The 20,024-nt window shown below is 47.2% G+C and overlaps 1 protein-coding gene across 1 annotated transcript in view; it reads left to right on the forward strand.

Annotated features, from left to right (window-relative positions):
• LTN1 (listerin E3 ubiquitin protein ligase 1) overlaps window positions 1-20,024 on the forward strand; it is a 488,777-nt gene that overhangs the window by 415,658 nt on the left and 53,095 nt on the right. Inside the window, exon 28 of the mRNA XM_069204077.1 lies at window positions 12,621-12,815. Within this exon, the coding sequence (XP_069060178.1) occupies window positions 12,621-12,815 (195 nt within the window). The remainder of the gene's footprint in view (window positions 1-12,620; window positions 12,816-20,024) is intronic.

Genomic DNA, 20,024 nt, shown 5'->3' on the forward strand with positions numbered 1-20,024 from the left:
CCTTTAAAGCAGGTCCCACAGTCAAAATCCAAAGTTTCATCTCGGTCCCCTACACATGTGCAGAGCACAAAGATGAAATGCTTCAGCAAGCATGGAGCTCCGGTGTCAAAGAAGCTCCGTGCTTGCTGAAGCATTGGCACTGCGGGGGTTTCCCCTGCAGTGCCAGGTAGCCCATAAGGGCTTTTTAATAAAAAAGAAAAAAAATTAATGAAAACAAAAAGTAGGGACCGCAGGGGAGCCCTTGAGGGCTCCTTCGTGGTCCCTGAAGGCCCATAAAGGGATACAAAATAAAATAAAAAAAATAAACCCCCATAACTCAGTGTGAAGGTCGCAGTCCTTCACGCTGAGCTATGGGGTTTCGAGTCCAGCTTTCTAACTGTAAATTATATGAGGGCGCTGTGCGCCCCCCTGCTGCCCCAGGGACCGCCACTTCCCCGGGGCAATATAGTCACAATAAGGGAGGGGGCGTGGTCCCCCTGCAGCCCTGGCGACCGCCTCCTCCCCGCGGCTGAAAAAAAACATAAATTATATGAGGGCGCTGTGCGCCGCCCTGCTGCCCCAGGGACGGCCACTTTCCAGGAGCAATATATTCACAATAAGGGGGGGCGTGGTCCCCCTGCAGCCCTGGTAACCACCACCTCCCCAGGGCTTTAACGTTGGAGGGTGGCCCTCCTTGTGGAGCACGTAATGGCCCTGGGGACTGCTACCCCCTAAGACCGGCTCCTACTATGTCCCCGGGGGTGGGCAGATCCGGATCATAGTTGTTTGCTCTGACCGCTCCTGCCAGGTCAGAGCAAACACTCCGGTTCCAGCAAGCTAGAGCTCTCTGTTGCCTTGCCTTCAGAGATGGGAGCAGGGAAACTAAGGAAACAAGTGCCCTCACAGAGAGGGAAGTGCATCTTTAGTAGCTCCCGGTCTATGACCTCAGTGCTGGCTCCCACAGGAGACTGGGAGCAGGCTGGGAACTTGTTCCCTAAGGTAACTATAGCTCGCGCCCTCGCCTTGCACTGCTGTTTATCCCACGTATTACAGCACTCATGACAACTTTTATAACGTCAGTGAAACATTAGAAGTTAAATTATTGAAGAAAAACTGTGCATAACAGGGACATGAGTTAGAGTTACCTTAGGACGCGAGTTATAGTTACTTAAAATAACTCTAATTATAACTGCTGAATTTCTATGGTTTTGTAAATTCAGAACCTAACTATAACGCCCCTGTAACCTTTGGTTTTTGAACTGTATGTGTATATTACAGTATTGGCGGTCATTATAGTTAGGACCTAGTTTCCATAGAAAAAGATTTTTGTTTTGCCAATAACTTTGATTCTGCTTGACGAAAGTTTCAGAACGTATATTTCATTCTCGCTCACATGCTCTCTTGAAAGTTTGGGGTGATCCGTCAAGTGGGGGCCAAGAAAAAGGGGAGCGGGGTGTTCCCAAAATGTGTTCTCCCATGCATTTTCCTATAGAGATTTTGAACACGACCGCAACCCGAACCGCTGGATGGAATTATACCAAATTTGGCAGAAAGCTAACTCTTGGCCCAGAAAGCACGCTTTTTGTGATTTGGTGTAAAACCGTTTTAGAGATATTAAGGGCAAAAAATAAAGATATCAGGGGATGTGTATCGTCCGCGGAGCCTGCTGTGCCCATGCTCATATCTGATTGGGTGCCAACACTTCAACAAGGAAGTGTTGGCAGCCATTTTGGGAACTGGCTTTAGCTGAGTCCCACAAAAAAAGGAAAGGTGCCAGAGTAAGGACACCCTGAGCCCCTAGTCTTGGTCGAGGGGTTCCTCATGCACCCCACCAGGGCTAAAAGGCTTTTTTTTTTAAAGCTCGGAAAAGTTTGTGGATGTATCAGTGGATTTTTCCGAGATTATTTAATTAAAAAAAGGGGGTGGTCTCTGCTTTTATTTTATTTCGTCCCCGGGTGGGCTGGGTGCATTGGGGGCTTAAAAAAGGAGGGGGCGCATGGGACCCCCATCCCTTGGGTTTGTATTAGATCTAGAGATCACCACCTCCTCGTGCTGAGTTAAACGTTAGAGGGGGCTGCCTAGCCCCCCTCATGAAGCCACGCAACTTCTATCATGGAGCTAATACCACCACCCCCAGGGCCAACCCCTGCTATGTCCCGGGTTGCTCACCCCCAGGACATAGCTGTTTGCTCTGACTTGGCGAGAGCTTTGACAGCTCCTGCCAAGTCAGAGCAAACACTCTGCTTCCAGCAGGCAGGAGCTGTCAAAGTGCTCTCGCCCGTTGGAAGCGGAGGTTTTATCTCTTAGGGAAAGAAATGAAATGATTGCTCTTGCACACACGAAGCTGCATGTTGAGCAGCTCCCCTATGCAAGAGCAATGCTAGCTCCCTCAGGATGCAGGCAGCCAGCTAGGACCACAGTGCCTTGAGTTTCCCCCCTCTCCCATGGTCCCATTGCACACTGGGTGCCCCCGGGGGAGCACCCAGGAGACATGGCCGGGCCCCTTGGCTGAAATGACCCAGTGAGGGGGGCTTCATAGCCCTCCCTATTGATTGGAGGACAGGCCCCCGGGATGGGTTCCCTCCTCCATTTGTTTATGGCTGGGCCTCCGGGGGATGGGATCCCCTGGACCGAAGTCTGTCTGGAGTGGCCCCCCCTACCCCCCTACCCCTAGAGTCCATTGTTCTCCTTTTAAATTGCTACAAGTATGCCAGTGTGCAGATCACCTGGAAGCTGCGTCCACTTGGCCCCTCACTGTCCACCTTACCAGTATACAGTGGTCTTCCTGCATTTTACCAGGGTGATGGACAGCTTACCAAAGGGCTCCCCAGAGCGTTTCCTGACGATTCTGGTGGTGTGTCCTTGATGCCAAAGAACACGCCAACAAAGAATGTGAGGGCATCTCCAAAACAAAGAAGCACTTACATCATTTAGATAAGAGGAAGGACCCTGGTTTGGTGGAGATTTATGTCTTTGTAGTCTTGGCATCTATATAGAAGGGTGCATGTTATCACAGAATTCTAGAGATCGAAGCAACAGGAATAATCATGTCGCCAAAACACACTCAATGTCATTGGTGACATTTCCTTGTGCTCCATTACACAGCTGTAGTGTAGAATACATACTGGATATTTATCTATGGAGGCAGAAAGAGCTCCACTTGGCTAGATATTTTGTGCAAAGCTGTGGACTCTTGTTGGATGAAAGGGCAGGCGAGGTTCCTTTGTAGCCAAGTCATTCACACAGCTACTGACACAGCCACTCATTCACCCACCCACAGACCCTGTCAGACATTCATGCACCCACTTACAGATCCACTCAGACTCATGCACTCACTCACATACCCATTCAGAAACTCATGCACTCACTCATAAACTCACTCAGACTCATGTCCCCACTTGCAGATCCATTCAAAGACTCACACACCCACTCACAGAACCACTCAGACTCTTACACATGCCCTCACAGACCCACACTGACACTCCTGCTTACAGGGACACTGTCACACCCACTCTCACACCCAGAGACACACTCTCCTAACTACTCTCACACCCAGACAGACACTGTCACACCGCTCTCACACCCAGAGACACCCTCTGACACCTATTTTCACACCCAATGAGACAGCCCCTGTGGCCATTTCTAGCTGTGCACAGCTGAAGGCCATGCACAGCATGGGGTTGGGTGGTTATGGGGGTTGGCTGCAGGCCCTGTTGCCAGACCCTGCAGCCAAGCCAACCCCCGTGGACAGGCGAAAGCCGTGCATGGCGCAGAGCTGGGTTGTTATAGTGCATTGGTTACAGGGCCTGCAGCAAGGGCCTGGGGCTATCTCCGGTGGTTGGATCATCACACAGTAATGAAAATGACTTTACGTTAAAAATAAACTGAAATGAAAATTCACTGAAAAAAACAAGGGTTACATGTTCGTTATAGTTAGGCAATATAATTTATAAAAACATAGAAAATCACTTAAAAAAACATAGGTTACAGGGACATTATAGTCAGGTTCTGAATTTACTCGAGCAAAACCAGAGAAATTCAGCAGTTAAGTTATTTCAAGTAACTATAACTCACGACCTCACCATGCACTGCTGATTACCCCAGATATTACAGCACTCATGACAACTTTTATAACGTCAATAAAAATATCAAAGAAACATTAGCATTCAAGGTATTGAAGAAAAAACTGTACATCGGCTGAGTTCCCAAGATGGCAGCCAGCACTTCTGGTTTAAGTGGCCCTACATTTGTATATTTAGTTTCCCCTAATATTTCCAAAACTACTGAACAGGTTTACACTTAATCACAGAAAAGAGATCTTTCTGGACCAAAATCTAGGCTCCTTTTCCCAAGCCTCTAAGAGACCCCGGGGACCCCATCTTCTGGGGCTGATAGCTTATTAAAGGGGAAGGTGGTGCGCAGCCCTCCTATTAAGCCTAAAAAGGCCCTGGGGACCCCATCCCCGGTGGTCACACTTCATAAATAAAGCATAGGAGAGCACATGGCCCTCCTCCCAAGCCTAAAAAGGCCCAGAGGACCAAATTTCCTGGGGCCATAAAATAAGTTAGGGGAGAGGGGAACATAGGGCATGTAGCCCCCCTCCCCAAGCCTAAAAAGGCCTCTCGGACCCCATCCCTCTGGGCTGTGTTTTTAATAAAGGGTGTAGGGGTGCACAACCTCTCCTTTCTGAGCCAGAAGAGGCTCTGAGACCCCACCCCCCCAGGGCTGCAAATCTGTAGATGGTGAGGGGGTGCTACGAGGCTCCCCCTCCCTTAGCTATAGAATGGCATGGGGACCCCATCCCCCTGGGCCAGCCTACTGACAGTGTTCCCTATCTGCGCAACATGATCACTTGCAGGGAAAGTGCATGCACTGTTCTCTCACTGGGCGGAAGCAGAAATTACCCTTGCGGGGTGGGAGCACAAAACATTTCCCTGCCCGCTTGTAGTAAAATACACAAATGAAAACTGCACCTGCCGGGAGGGGGCAATGCCAACTACCTCTGTACCTGCAGTGGGTGCAAGCAGGGGAGCCAGGGGACTGCGGGTGCCCTGATCCACCGCACCCCCAGTTCCCAACGTTGAAATAGCTGTGGCATACCCTGGGTGGGCACCGGTGTATGCCACTTCCATAGCCCCCCCAAAAAATACATGTGAAAACTGGAACCCCCATAATTTATGAGAAAATTGATGGCTTCTGGGCCGCGGGGTCCGGGGGCTCACCCCATTTCGTCCTATCAAAATAATGAGCCGCCACATCTCCTTCAAGGAGCACCCTATAATGCGCTCTGAGGGCTATTTACATATTTTGTTATTTCAGTGATGTCCCTAGGAGGGGTACGGGCACCACCACGTTTTTTTTAATGATGTGGTTTGCAACCACCACTCCTCCCAGGAACATCAGAAAAAACGAAAAACAGTAAGTCTCCTGGATCATTGAAACCATGACCCCAGGAGAACTGACCATACTTTAAAGCATTTCCCAAGCTGGAGCTTCTGCCCTGTAGTTGGGAGTTCAGCTCCTTTTGCGGGCTATTACTATGGTTGCCTTTATTGAAGAAGGATGGCTTGCAGTTGCTTTTATGATTGTATTTTTTGGGCTGCAAAATGTTAATGGGAAAATTCATATATATTTAAAAAAAACAACAACGGTATTTCTCTATTTACACATTCTTCACCACAATATGTATTAATAAAAACTATTTAAGATGAGTCACAGACATGTAGTTTAATGAAAATATTTATATGTAATAAATATTAATAAACATTGGATTGTGTTCAATATTGAAATATACGTTTGATTAATATTATTGGTGATTTTTGGAGAAGGATGATAGTACTGCTTTCTAAAGAAGGGGTTGGGTGCAAAAGAGGGAGTTTTGGAGCCAGGGATGGGGGTTGGGTGCCGATGGGGGAGGGGGTTTGGCTGCAGGTCTTGGCCACAGGCCGGCCGCTGCGGCCAAACCCTTGCTGCACACAACCAAAGATTTACGCAGAGCAGGGCTTGGCTTTATGTATGGTAATAAAATATTACTCTATGCTAAAAAAAAAAACATAGATATTCACTCCAAAAAAGCTTAAAGTGAGATTTTGGTTAGGTATCCAGTGCCGCTGGAATTATGGGGCAGGAGAGGGCCAAATTATGCGGCAGGATTGAGTAATTATGCTGCAAGAAAAGACAAGCTATGCAGCATTTTACAGCACATTTTGCAATAGTATTACTTCATTATTTAATCATTTTTAAACCTGGTAACACTTTCTGGGCATTGGATGCACCTCATTAGCACCAGTTTAACACCCAGATATAGCTATAAGCAACAGAAAGGTGAACTGTCCAGCTTTGCAAAGGGGCTTTCACTGAGCCGCAACCCCTGCCGCTGCATTTTTAGTAACTTTTCAACTGTTTGAGCTAGAAACAAACTATATTTTTCCAAAATCTGCAGCTTATGCAGGAGATGATGGATTATGTGACAAAAGTGGCAGTGGTCTGTAGGTGTGGGAGTTGATCAGAGTGCAGCTGGCCGCCAGCTATGATCCCCAATGGAGGTGTTTTTCCCAAAGATCAGGACTTCTGTCTTGTTGGAGTTTAACTTCAGGCAGTTAGTTTTCATCCAGTCGCCCACAGTGGTCACGGCGTTGCAGAAGTTTGTACTGGTGGTGGAGGGTTCTTCAGTAAGTGAGAGTATCAGTTGAGTATCATCTGCATAGGAGATGATGTTGAGTCTGAGGGATCTAATGATGTCGGACCAGAGGGGTCATGTCGGTATTGAACAAAGTGCGGTTCAGGGATGAACCTTGGGTACACCCCAAATGATGCTGTTGGGTGTGGAGGTGAAAGAGGGTAGTCGGATGCTCTGAGTGCGCCCTGTCAGGAAGGAGACGATCTATTTGAGGGTGTTAGTTTGTATTCTGATGCTAGGGAGTCTGTTGATGAGGGTGTGGTGGAAGTCGGTGTCAAACACGGCTGATAGGCCAAGGAGGATCAGGGTGGCCATTTCCCCACTGTCGAGGAGTACTCTGATGTTGTCAGTGGCAGCAAAGAGCACGGTCTTAATAATGTGGTTGGAACAAAAACCTGATTGAGAGGTGCCCAGTAGGTTGTTTTTTTCTAGTTAGCTGGTGAGCTGCTGATGATGGCCTTCTCGAAGACTTTGGCTGGGTAGGGGAGTAGAGAGATGGGTCTTAATTCATGAGTTCATTGGGTTCGGCTGAGGCTTTTTTCAGAAGGGGTTTGATTTTCACACGTTTCAATTTGTCTGGAAAAACTGCTGAGGTGATGGAAGTGTTGAGGATGCTGGTTATTTCCATGCCGTTGTGGTTAGTTCCGAGGTTGAACAGGTGGTGGGGGCATGGTTCGGTGGGTGCCCCAGGGTGAATGGATGACATGATGGCTGAGGTGGATTGAGTGGTGAGCAGTGCCCACTTTGAGATTGTGTTGTTGGTGTGTACTGGGGGATCAAGAGAGCTGAGGTTGGAGATCATGGGTTGGGGGTCAAAGTTGTTGTAGATGATGGCGATCTTGCTGTGGAACTAGTCTGAGAGGATGTTCTCGGAGAGGTTGATGTTGTTCTCTGTGGCTGCGGGGTCGGAGTATTCTTTTACTATTTAGAAAAGTTTTTTTGTACGGTTGGATGCTGAGTCGATGCAGGTCGTGATGGCCGATTTCTTGGCTTCTTTGAGTTGTCGGTGGTAGTTGCTGAGGGCTGCTTTGGTGTGATGTTCTGTTGGAGGGATTCCTGGTGGATCGCCATTGTTTCTCATGTTTGTAGCAGCTGCACTTGGTGGCTCTGAGCTCTGGAGGGTACCAACTGGTATTTGTAGAGGTTTTGTTTGTTCTGGCTGGTTTTCAGTGGGGCAACTGAGTCTGCCCATTTTGTGGTCCAGGAGGAGAAATTCAAGATGGCGTGGTCAAGGTCGGGTGAGGCATTGGGTTTGGATAATCTGAGGGCCTGCGTCCACTATGATTTGATTATTCTGCTCCAGTTGTAGTAGTAGGCTCTGTGGTTCCTGGTGGTGATGTGTTGGGTGCCAGAAATGGTCAAGTGGGGAATGCGGTCAGACCAGGAGAGTTCTGTGACGTGGCTGAATCTGACTGTTGCTGGAGGTGAAGAGGGAGTCGAGACTGTGTCCAGCCTTGTTTGTGGGTACGTTGACTAGTTGGGTGAGGCCTGAGTTGCTTAAGTTCTCGAGGAGGGTGGTGGAGTTGGGGTTGTCTTTGTGGAAATTGAGGTCCCCGAGTAGTACTTAGTGGTTGGAGTCAATGGCTAGAGGTGCGATGAGGTTGGGGATGACGTTGCAGAAGGCTGGGGGGGTCCTGGGGATCTGTATAGGCGGGGATGCCTGTTAGGATAGTTTTGGCATTGGTTTGTAGTTGGAAATGTAGTTGTTCCTTGAGGGGTGAGGTGTTGTTGTTGGTCGCAATGCATCAAATGGTGTTTCTGAAGATGATGGCGATGCCCCCTCCATGTTTGTTGTTACATCTCGGTGTATGATCTTGTAGATGTCGGGTTTTGCGGTGGCAATGTCAGGGTTCAAGGCGGGGTTTAGCCAAGTTACAGTGACAAAGGCAGTGTCCGGTGAGAGGGAGGTGATGGTGTCCCAAATTTCTATGATGTGTTTGCAGAGGGATCGGGTGTTGAGCAGGCTACATCAGAGAGGTTCAGGGTTGACTGTGGCCTTCCCGGTAGGGGTGGTGCAGGTCCTTTGTGGGCTGGCGGATTGGTGCTACAGGAGGAACAGCAGTTTTGGCAGGTCAAGGTTCCTTGAGTAACACAAGGAGATGTACTGCAGGAGTTGTTGTTGTGGCATCCAGGATTCACGGCTTTGAGCTCTTCGGTGGAGTAGCAGTGGGTGGCTGGAGGGCCAGGGTTCCTGACGCTGGGCACGGTTGAGGCGCAGTTGGGCTTGCCTTTGGTGCACCAGCTGCGCATTGGCAGCACAGCCGCTGCGCAGCTGAGCTGTGGCCTCCATTAACTAGGTCCTGGGGGAGGGGAGGGCAGGGCGCTGGGTGGTGGGAGGAGGTAAATGGGGAAGAGAGGAGAAGGAGCAAAAAAGGAAAGCAGGGAAGAAAAGAGGGGAAAAAGGTGCAGAAACCAAGCAGAAAAAAGAAGAAAAATTCAGCAGACGACAGGCTGAAACCAGGCAACAGAGGGTGGCAGAGGTCAGGTTGGACTGGACTCTTGTGGGAGGGGGATGGGGTGAGCTGGCATGAGGACCTGCTCAATGGGGTCGCTCTGTGGCGGCTCCATTAGTAGGTCCTCTGGGGGAAGCTGGGTGGTGGGAAACGGTGGGAAGAGTGTAGAAAGAGTAGAAGAGGCAAAAAGGGCAAAAACGTGCAGAAAACTAACAGAAAAGAGGTAGAAAGTGTAGGCAGCTGGCCTGGCTTATAGTGGGTACCTGATGGTAGTTACACCTTGTGCCAGGTCCAGTTTTACTTTATTAGTAGATTAGTAGTGTTCTAGCAGCTTAGGCTGATAGAGGTAGCTATAGCAGAGCAGCTTCAGCTGAACTAGGAGACATGCAAAGCTCCCACTATACCACTTATATCATATAGGTACTATATCATAGGAAACACAGTACTCGGGATTACTAAAAATAAAGGTACTTTATTTTAGTGACAATGTGCCAAAAATATCTCATAGGATATACTCCCTTAGGAGGTAAGTAAAATACACAAAATATACACACAAACCAAAATCAGGTAAGTAAAACAGTCAGAAAGTAGTGCAAACACTGTAGAATACAGTAGGATGCAATAGGCCTAGGAGCAACACAAACCATATACTAAGAAAGTGGAATGCTAACCACGAATGGACCTCTAGGCTAGTGTAGTGTGTAGAAGGTTGCTGGGAGTGTAAGAAAACACTGAGTGTCCAAGATACCCTACCCCAAGATCCTGGAAAGTAGGAGTAAAGTACTACTATTTCCCCAGAAACACATTAAAGTCGTGTTAGGGGATTTTGCAAAGACCACAACACACTGCAAAGCACTGATGATGGATTCCTGGACCTGAGGACCTGCAAAGGAAGGGGACCAAGTCCAAGAGTCGCGAAAGTGTCCGGGGGGGGGCAGGAGCCCACTAAACCCCGGATGAAGGTGCAAAATGGCTGCCTCTGAATGGAAGAAGCTGAAGATTCTGCAACAACAAAAGATGCTAGGAACTTCTCCTTTGTGCAGAAGATGTCCCACTGAGTGCTGGAGGATACAGAGTTGTTTCTTTGGCAAAAGACCGCAAACAAGCCTTGCTAGCTGCAAGAGTCGCAGTTGAAGAAAAAGGGTGCTGCCCGGGCACAGGAAGGACCAGGATGTCGCCACTTGGGAGAGGAGACAGAGGGGGACCACAGCAACGTAGAGAGCCCATGCACAAGATGGTAGCACCCGCAGAAGTCCTTGAACACGGGTTCAAGAAGTCTGAACAAGGTCGTCTCAACACTGCAAAAGAGGGTCCCATGAAGCCGGAGATCAACTTAGGGAGTTGAGCAATGCAGAACAGAGTGCTTGGGACCTAAGCTTGGCTGTGCACGAAGGATTTAGTGGAAATGTGCACAGAAGCCCTAGCAGGTGCAGTTCACTCGGTGCACAGGATTACTGTCTGGAGAGGGGAGGCAAGGACTTACGTCCTCCAAATTTGGACAGTTGGACCACTGGACAGTCTGGTTCAACTTGGGTCCACCACCTTTGTTCTAGGGGCCACGCTCGTCAGGATGATAGGGGTCCCAGAGTACTGGTGACGCTGAAGTTTGGTGCCTGCTGAAGCAGGGGGAAGATTCCGTTGACCCACAGGAGATTTATTTGTGGCTTCCAGTGCAGGATGAAGGCAGGCAGCCAGCCCCCAAAGCATGCACCACCAGGAAACTGTTGAGAAAGCCAGCAGGATTAGGCGCTAAAATGACGCTGGTAGTCTTCTTGCTACTTTCTTGCAGTTTTGCAGGCGTCATGGAGCAGTCAGTCGTCGATCCTTGGCAGAAGCCGAAGACAGAGGTGCAGAGGAACTCTGGTGAATTCTTGCAAGTCAGTATCCCAGGAAAACCCAACAGGAGAGACCGTAAATAGCCCTCAGAGGAGGTTTAGCCACCTAGTCAGGTAAGCACCTATCGGAAGGGGTCTCTGTTGTCACCTGCTGGCACTGGCCACTCAGAGGCCTCCAGAGTGCCCTCACACCTCTGGATCCAAGATGGCAGAGGTCTGGGACACACTGGAGGAGTTGTGGGCACCACCCCTGGGGTGATGACGGACAGGGGAGTGGTCACTCCTCTTTCCTTTGTCCAGTTTCGTGCCAGAGCAGGGACTGGGGGTTCCCTGAACCGGTGTAGACTGGCTTATGCAAGGAGGGCACCATCTGTGCCCTTCAAACCATTTCCAGAGGCTGGCAGAGGCTACCCCTCCCCAGCCTTTAACACCTATTTCCAAAGGGAGAGGGTGTAACACCCTCTCTCAGAGGAAATTCTTTGTTCTGCCTCCCTGGGACTGTGCTGCCCAGACTCCAGGAGGGAAGAACCCTGTCTGTTGGGTGGCAGCAGCGGTAGCTGCAGCCAAAACCCCAGAGAGCTGGTTTGGCAGTACAGGGGGTCCATAGTGAATCCCCGGGGATGCATGGGATTGTCACCCCAATACCAGACTTGGCATGGGGGGACAATTCCATGATCTTAGACATGTTACATGGCCATATTCGAAATTACCATTGTGAAGCTACATATAGGTATTGACCTATATGTAGTGCACACGTGTAATGGCGTCTCCGCACTCACAAAGTCCGGGGAAATGGCCATGAACTATGTGGGGGCACCTTTGCTAGTGCAAGGGTGCCCTCAAACTTAGTAACTTTGCACCTAACCTTCAGCAAGTGAAGGTTAGACATATAGGTGACTTATAAGTTACTTAAATGCAGGGAAAATGGCTGTGAAATAACGTGTGCGTCATTTCACCTAGGCTGCAGTGGCAGTCCTGTGTAAAGGTTTGTCTGAGCTCCCTCTGGGTGGCAAAAGAAATGCTGCAGCTCATAGGGATCTCCTGGAACCCCAATACCCTGGGTACCTAGGTACCATATACTTGGGAATTATAAGAGTGTGCCAACTGAAATTGGTAAAAGTGGTCACTAGCCTATAGTGACAAACGTAAAGGCAGAGAGAGCATAAGCACTGAGGTTCTGGTTAGCAGACCCTCAGTAACACAGTTAGTCACTACAGAGGTACACACATTCAGGCCACACACTATGAGCACTGGGGTCCTGGCTAGCAGGATCCCAGTGAGACAGGCAAAAACAAATTTACATACATGTAAAAATGGGGGTCACATGCCAGGCAAGATGGTACTTTCCTACAGAAAGGTGCAGAAAAACAAGCAGAAAAGAGTAAATAACAGAGCAAAACAGAGGAAAAAAGGAGCAGAAACCAGGCAGCAGAGGGTGGCAGAGGTCAGGCTGGACATGAGACTGTCACAGGGGAGCTGGCACGAGGACCTGCTCCTCCTTGATGATACCCTCTGGTGCTTTACATGTGAAACACCTGTTTTTCTTGCAGTAATCCACCATACATATGGGTTTTTTCTGTTTTGGCAGCCTATTTATGTACTTAAAGTGTGCTGACCTTGAAATCAACACATGTAATTCCAAAGCCAGAATTATACATGTTTCTCTTCTTTTAGGTGAAAGCCAGACCTGCTGCTCGAGAAGTGATAGCCACTTACACCGTTGACGATATATTTATTGAGTTGATAATACAGCTTCCACAAAACTACCCATTAGGTTCAATTACAATTGAGAGCGGAAAACGAGTTGGAGTGGCTGTTCAGCAGTGGCGTAATTGGATGCTGCAGTTAAGCACATACCTTATGCATCAGGTATGTTTTTTACAGTGACAGGAAAAAATCTAATATCTGTGGACTTGCATATTACTTGCTTCTTTTAACGTGCAAAGCCATTTTACCTATTTAAATATTTGTTTTTTGGCATTTCTTAAAAACACAAAGGCATGTCAGAACAGTTTTAATGTTCAAAGCCTAGTGGGCAGATATCCACTTTGTTTATTGAATTTTCAGTTATGTTTTTGCTTCCTGGCCTCATAGATTAGTAAGGCCCAATGTGCAGAGAAACCTCTTTAAGGAATTCTGAAGTGTGCTAAAATCAGAAGTATTACTATAACCTATGTGACACACATTTTACTTTACAGAGTGGTGGAATTCGGTACACCTAATGAACAAGTCACTTGAATCATGAAAAATGCAGTCGGGCCATAACCCAAATAAGTAGCGACTTGCACAATTTATTATTCACAGTCTTCTGGATGATAAAGTGCTGATTCCAGAAAAAAAATGACAAACCGTCAAAACTTACATGGGATCAGAAAATGTTTCTTCTTATACTAAGCAGATGTTTGCTGTCTATTATTCATAATGTTTGCTGAGTTTAAGCCTCACAGCAGTGGCAAACAACCTGTTCTTGAGACAAATACTCAAAATTGTGTATCAGTGTGTGGATGATGAGTCTGACTGCCATTAGTATCTCTGCAGACTCTTGCTGACAGGGAATTGTAGGTACCAGCTCTCAATGTTGGACATCTTCGGAGGAGAGGAAATGCACAGGTGAATAGTGTGGGAATGTGGCTGAGCATCATAGATTCTATATATATATATATATATATATATATATATATATATATATGTTCGATGGCATGTGTAGCTGCAGATACACATGCTTTGCACATCCGGCCATCTAGTGTTGGGCTCGGAGTGTTACAAGTTGTTATTCTTCGAAGAAGTCTTTTCGAGTCACGAGATCGAGGGACTCCTCCCCTTTCGGCTCCATTGCGCATGGGCGTCGACTCCATCTTAGATTGTTTTCTTTCCGCCATCGGGTTCGGACGTGTTCTTTTTCGCTCTGCGTTTCGGTTCGGAAAGTTAGTGAAAATCTCAGAACATTCGACGGTATTGTTTGCGTTCGGTATCGGGTTAGTTACAACAGATCGACACCGAATTTGGAAGAGCTCCGGCGGCCCTTCGGGGTTTTCGATTCCCCGGCGGGCCTGGTCGGCCCGACCACGTGCGTCTTCAAGGCTAATGGAACAGACCCCATTCCGCTTCTGCCCCGAATGTCACAACAAGTATCCTTAAACAGATCAGCATCTGGTCTGTAATTTGTGTTTGTCTCCAGAACACAAAGAGTATACCTGTGAGGCCTGTCGACCGTTTCGGTCCAGGAAGACCTTAGGGGACCGAAGAACAAGAAGACTACAGATGGCGTCGGTGCCGACAGGACAAAAACAAATGGAGGAAGAAGAGGAAACCTTCTTCATCGAGGATTCGGACTCGGAAGAGGTTGATCCTGAACAGACGCCGAAAACCGTGAGTAAGACGTTGATACACAAAACTCACGCAAAGACCACTAAAGCCCAGTAGACGCCACCGCCGGCAGGCCATGGCTTAACCCGAAAAATAGGTGACCGAGCATCGGCACGAAAAAGGGCATGCATGTGTCGAAGTCATCCGACTCCGGTTGAGATACCGGCACAGAGCAGACTCGACCCCGAGACACCGGGTCAGAGCAATCTCGACACCAAGAGAGCGTCACCGAAACAAGTCGGCACCGAGAGATCACTACGCCGAAGGGCAAAAAAGTGTTGTCAGAACCGAAAAAAACGACGGAAAAAGTTTTGGTATCGAAACATCCGGCCTCGGAACCGAAAACAAGTTCCTACACAGAGGAACAAGGCCTGTCCTCACAAATGCAAACACATAGATTTGGACAGGAGCTAGAGACAATGGAGCCAAATTACACCCAAAGAAGGCTCCACATTCAAAAGGAGACAGGAAAGATCAGTACTCTCCCTCCGATACGAATGAAACGGAAACTTGCCTTCCAAGAGAAAGACAAGCAGCCTCAGGCAAAGGTGGCAAGACAAGTAACCCCGCCACCATCTCCACAACGCTCTCCACAACCATCACCGGTAGCCACTCCACCAATGATGCAGTCGCCAACTCATACAGGGATGAGTCAGGATGATCCAGACGCGTGGGATCTTTATGATGCGCCAGTGTCAGATAACAGTCCCGACTGTTATCCAGCTAGACCGTCACCACCTGAGGACAGTACTGCCTACACACAGGTGGTGTCAAGAGCAGCAGCGTTTCATAATGTCAGCCTGCATGCAGAGCCAATTGAAGACGACTTACTATTTAACACACTCTCGTCCACACATAGCCAGTACCAGAGCCTACCCATGCTACCTGGAATGCTAAAACACTACAAACAAGTGTTTGAGGAGCCTGTCAAAGGAAGGGCCATTACTCCAAGAGTGGAGAAAAAATATAAACCGCCACCAACAGACCCTGTGTACATCACACAACAGTTAACACCAGACTCAGTGGTGGTAGGGGCAGCGCGCAATAGGGCGAACTCACACACCTCAGGAGATGCACCACCTCCAGACAAAGAGAGTCGTAAGTTCGACGCAGCGGGGAAAAGAGTGGCGGCACAAGCAGCCAACCAGTGGCGCATTGCCAACTCACAGGCCTTGTTGGCGAGATATGATAGGGCTCATTGGGAAGAAATGCAACATTTTATAGAACATTTGCCCAAGGAGTTCCAAAAGAGAGCACAACAAGTAGTAGAGGAAGGACAGAGTATCTCAAACAATCAGATGCAGTCAGCAATGGATGCAGCGGACACAGCTGCTACGACTGTAAATACAGCAGTAACAATACGGAGACATGCATGGCTGCGTACATCTGGATTCAAGCCGGAAATACAACAAGCCGTGCTGAATATGCCATTTAACGGACAGCAGCTGTTTGGTCTGGAAGTGGACACTGCTATTGAAAAACTTAAAAAGGACACGGATACGGCCAAAGCCATGGGCGCACTCTACTCCCCACAGAGCAGAGGCACATTTCGGAAATCACAGTTTCGAGGGGGGTTTCGAGGACAAAGCACAGAACCCACAACCTCACAAACAAGGCCCACTTATCAGAGCCAATACCAGCGGGGAAGTTTTCGGGGACAATATAGAGGGGGACAGTTCCCAAAGAGTAGAGGGAAGTTCCAAAGTCCCAAAACTCCACAAAATAAACAGTGACTTCGATGTCACAAATCCCCAACACATAACACCAGTGGGGGGAGACTAACCAAGTTCTACAAAAACTGGGAAGAAATAACAACAGACACGTGGGTACTAGCCATTATCCAGCATGGTTATTGCATAGAATTTCTAGAATTCCCTCCAAATGTCCCACCGAAAACACACAACATGTCAAAACAACACATGGATCTTCTACAACTGGAGGTCCAAGCGTTGTTGCAAAAAGATGCAATAGAGTTAGTACCAATTCATCAGAGAGGAAGAGGAGTTTACTCACTGTACTTTCTCATACCCAAAACTCTAAGACCTATATTAGATCTCAGAACATTAAATATCTACTTCAAATCAGATCACTTTCACATGGTGACACTGCAGGACGTAATCCCATTGCTCAAACAACAAGACTACATGACAACACTAGACCTAAAGGATGCGTACTTCCATATACCGATACATCCTTCACACAGAAAGTACTTAAGGTTTGTATTCCAAGGGGTTCATTACCAATTCAAAGTGTTGCCATTCGGGATAACAACTGCGCCAAGAGTTTTTTACAAAATGCTTGGCAGTAGTGGCTGCTCATATCAGAAGACAGCAAATACATGTGTTTCCGTACCTAGACGATTGGTTAATAAAAACCAACACGCAGGAACGGTGCTCACAACACACAAAGTATGTCATAGAAACCCTTCACAAACTAGGTTTCTCACTCAACTACAACAAGTCACACCTTCAACCGTGCCAAATACAACAATACTTAGGAGCAACAATCAACACAACAAAAGGGATTGCCACTCCAAGTCCAAAAAGGGTACATGCATTTCACATTGTAATACAGGCCATGCACCCAAAACAAAAGATACAAGTCAAGATAGTGATGAAACTACTAGGCATGATGTCCTCATGCATAGCCATTGTCCCAAACGCAAGATTGCACATGCGGCCCTTACAACAGTGCCTAGCATCACAATGGTCACAGGCACAGGGTCAACTTCAAGATCTAGTGTTGATAGACCGCCAAACATGCACCTCGCTTCAATGGTGGAATACTATAAATTTAAACAAAGGGCGGCCTTTTCAAGACCCAGTGCCTCAATACGTAATAACAACGGATGCCTCCATGATAGGGTGGGGAGTACACCTCAACCAACACAGCATCCAGGGACAATGGGACACTCAACAGAGACAGTTTCACATAAATCACTTAGAACTACTGGCAGTATTTCTAGTGCTGAAAGCATTTCAACCTATAATAATCCACAAACACATTCTTGTCAAAACAGACAACATGACAACAATGTATTATCTGAACAAACAGGGAGGAACACACTCAACACAGTTGTGTCTCCTGGCATAGAAAATATGGCATTGGGCGATTCACAACCACATTCGCCTAATAGCACAGTTCATTCCAGGAATTCAGAACCAGCTAGCAGACAATCTCTCTTGGGATCACCAACAGATCCACGAATGGGAAATTCAACCCCAAATACTAACCACTTACTTACAAAGATGGGGAACACCACAAATAGACCTATTTGCAACAAAAGAAAACGCAAAATGCCAAAACTTCACATCCAGGTACCCACAGGATCAGTCTCAGGGCAATGCGTTATGGATAAGTTGGTCAGGGATATTTGCATACGCTTTTCCCCCTCTCCCACTCCTTCCGTATCTAGTAAACAAATTGAGTCAAAACAAATTCAAACTCAAACTCATACTAATAGCACCAACTTGGGCAAGACAACCTTGGTACACAACACTACTAGACCTCTCAGTAGTGCCTCATGTAAAACTACCAAACAGACCAGATCTGTTAACTCAACACAAACAACAGATCAGACACCCAAATCCAGCATCGCTGAATCTAGCAATTTGGCTCCTGAAGTCTTAGAATTCGGACATCTAGACCTTACAGAGGAATGTATGGAGGTCATAAAACAAGCTAGAAAACCAACCACCAGACATTGCTATGCAAATAAGTGGAAAAGATTTGTTTATTACTGCCATAATAAACAAATTCAACCCTTACACGCATCTGCTAAAGACATCGTGAGCTACATACTGCACTTACAAAAGTCAAAGCTAGCTTTTTCATCCATTAAAATACATCTCACCGCAATTTCAGCTTATCTGCAAATTACGCACTCAACTTCACTATTTAGGATCCCAGTTATATAGGCTTTTATGGAGGGTCTGAAAAGAATTATCCCACCAAGAACACCACCAGTTCCTTCGTGGAACCTCAACATTGTCTTTACACGGCTCATGGGTCCACCGTTTGAACCCATGCACTCATGTGAGATACAATATTTAACATGGAAAGTAGCATTTCTAATTGCCATCACATCTCTAAGAAGTGAAAGTGAAATACAAGCATTTACCATACAAGAACCCTTTATTCAGATACACAAGCATAAAGTAGTTTTACGAACAAATCCTAAGTTCTTACCAAAAGTCATATCACCGTTCCGCTTAAATTAAACAGTAGAACTACCAGTGTTCCTTCCTGAACCAGATTCTGTAGGTGAAAGAGCACTACATACATTAGACATCAAAAGAGCATTAATGTACTACATTGACAGAACAAAACAAATTCGAAAAACAAAACAATTGTTTGTTGCTTTCCAAAAACCTCATACAGGGAATCCAATATCCAAACAAGGCATTGCCAGATGGATAGTTAAATGCATTCAAACCCGTTATCTCAAAGCAAAAAGAGAACTGCCTATAACACCAAAGGCACACTCAACTAGAAAGAAAGGTGCTACCATGGCCTTTCTAGGAAACATTCCAATGACTGAAATATGTAAGGCAGCCACATGGTCTACGCCTCATACATTTACCAAGCATTACTGTGTAGATGTGTTAGCAACACAACAAGCCACAGTAAGACAAGCAGTACTACGAACTTTATTTCAAACAACTTCAACCCCTACAGGCTGAACCACCGCTTTTGGGGAGATAACTGCTTACTAGTCTATGCAAAGCATGTGTATCTGCAGCTACACATGCCATAGAACGGAAAATTTCACTTACCCAGTGTACATCTGTTTGTGGCATGAGACGCTGCAGATTCACATGCGCCCGCCCGCCTCCCCGGGAGCCTGTAGCCGTTTTAAGTTGATCTTGAACATTTGTAAATTTGTAAATATATTGCTTTAAACCATATTATGTACATACATATTTACTCCATTGCATGGGCACTATTACTATATACACAACTCCTACCTCACCCTCTGCGGGGAAAACAATCTAAGATGGAGTCGACGCCCATGCGCAATGGAGCCGAAAGGGGAGGAGTCCTTCGATCTCGTGACTCGAAAAGACTTCTTCGAAGAAAAACAACTTGTAACACTCCGAGCCCAACACTAGATGGCGGGATGTGTAAAGCATGTGAATCTGCAGCGTCTCATGCCACGAACAGATGTACACTGGGTAAGTGACATTTTCCATATATGTGTATAATGTGTTTGATGGCATGTATAGCTGCAGATACACATGCTATGCACAGGTCCTGCCATCTAGTGTGGGCTCGGAGTGTTACAAGTTGTTTTTCTTCTAAGATGTTTTTTCGAGTCACAGGACCGAGTGACTCCTCCTTTTCGGCTCCATTGCACATGGGCATCTACTCCATCTTAGATTGTTTTCTTTCCGCCATCGGGTTCGGACGTGTTTCTTTTCACTCCGGCTGTTCGAGTCGGAAAAGTATAACAAACTCTCTAAATTCGTCGGTATTGTTTTCGATCGAGTACCATCTATCATCGACACCTCGGCACTGGCGGACACAGATCTCTACTTGCCCTTCGGGGCACCCGCAGCCAACTTGGGCCTGGTCAGCCTGACCAAAAGTCTCGTCGAAGCCTCATGGACCGGACCCTGTTTAGATTCTGCCCTCGGTGCCACGCCAAGTATCCTTACACGGACCAACGCCTAGTATGCAACCTGTGTCTATCTCCAGACCACCGAGAGGATA

The sequence above is a fragment of the Pleurodeles waltl genome, chromosome 8, assembly GCF_031143425.1.
Source record: "Pleurodeles waltl isolate 20211129_DDA chromosome 8, aPleWal1.hap1.20221129, whole genome shotgun sequence".
Lineage (NCBI taxonomy): Eukaryota > Metazoa > Chordata > Amphibia > Caudata > Salamandridae > Pleurodeles > Pleurodeles waltl.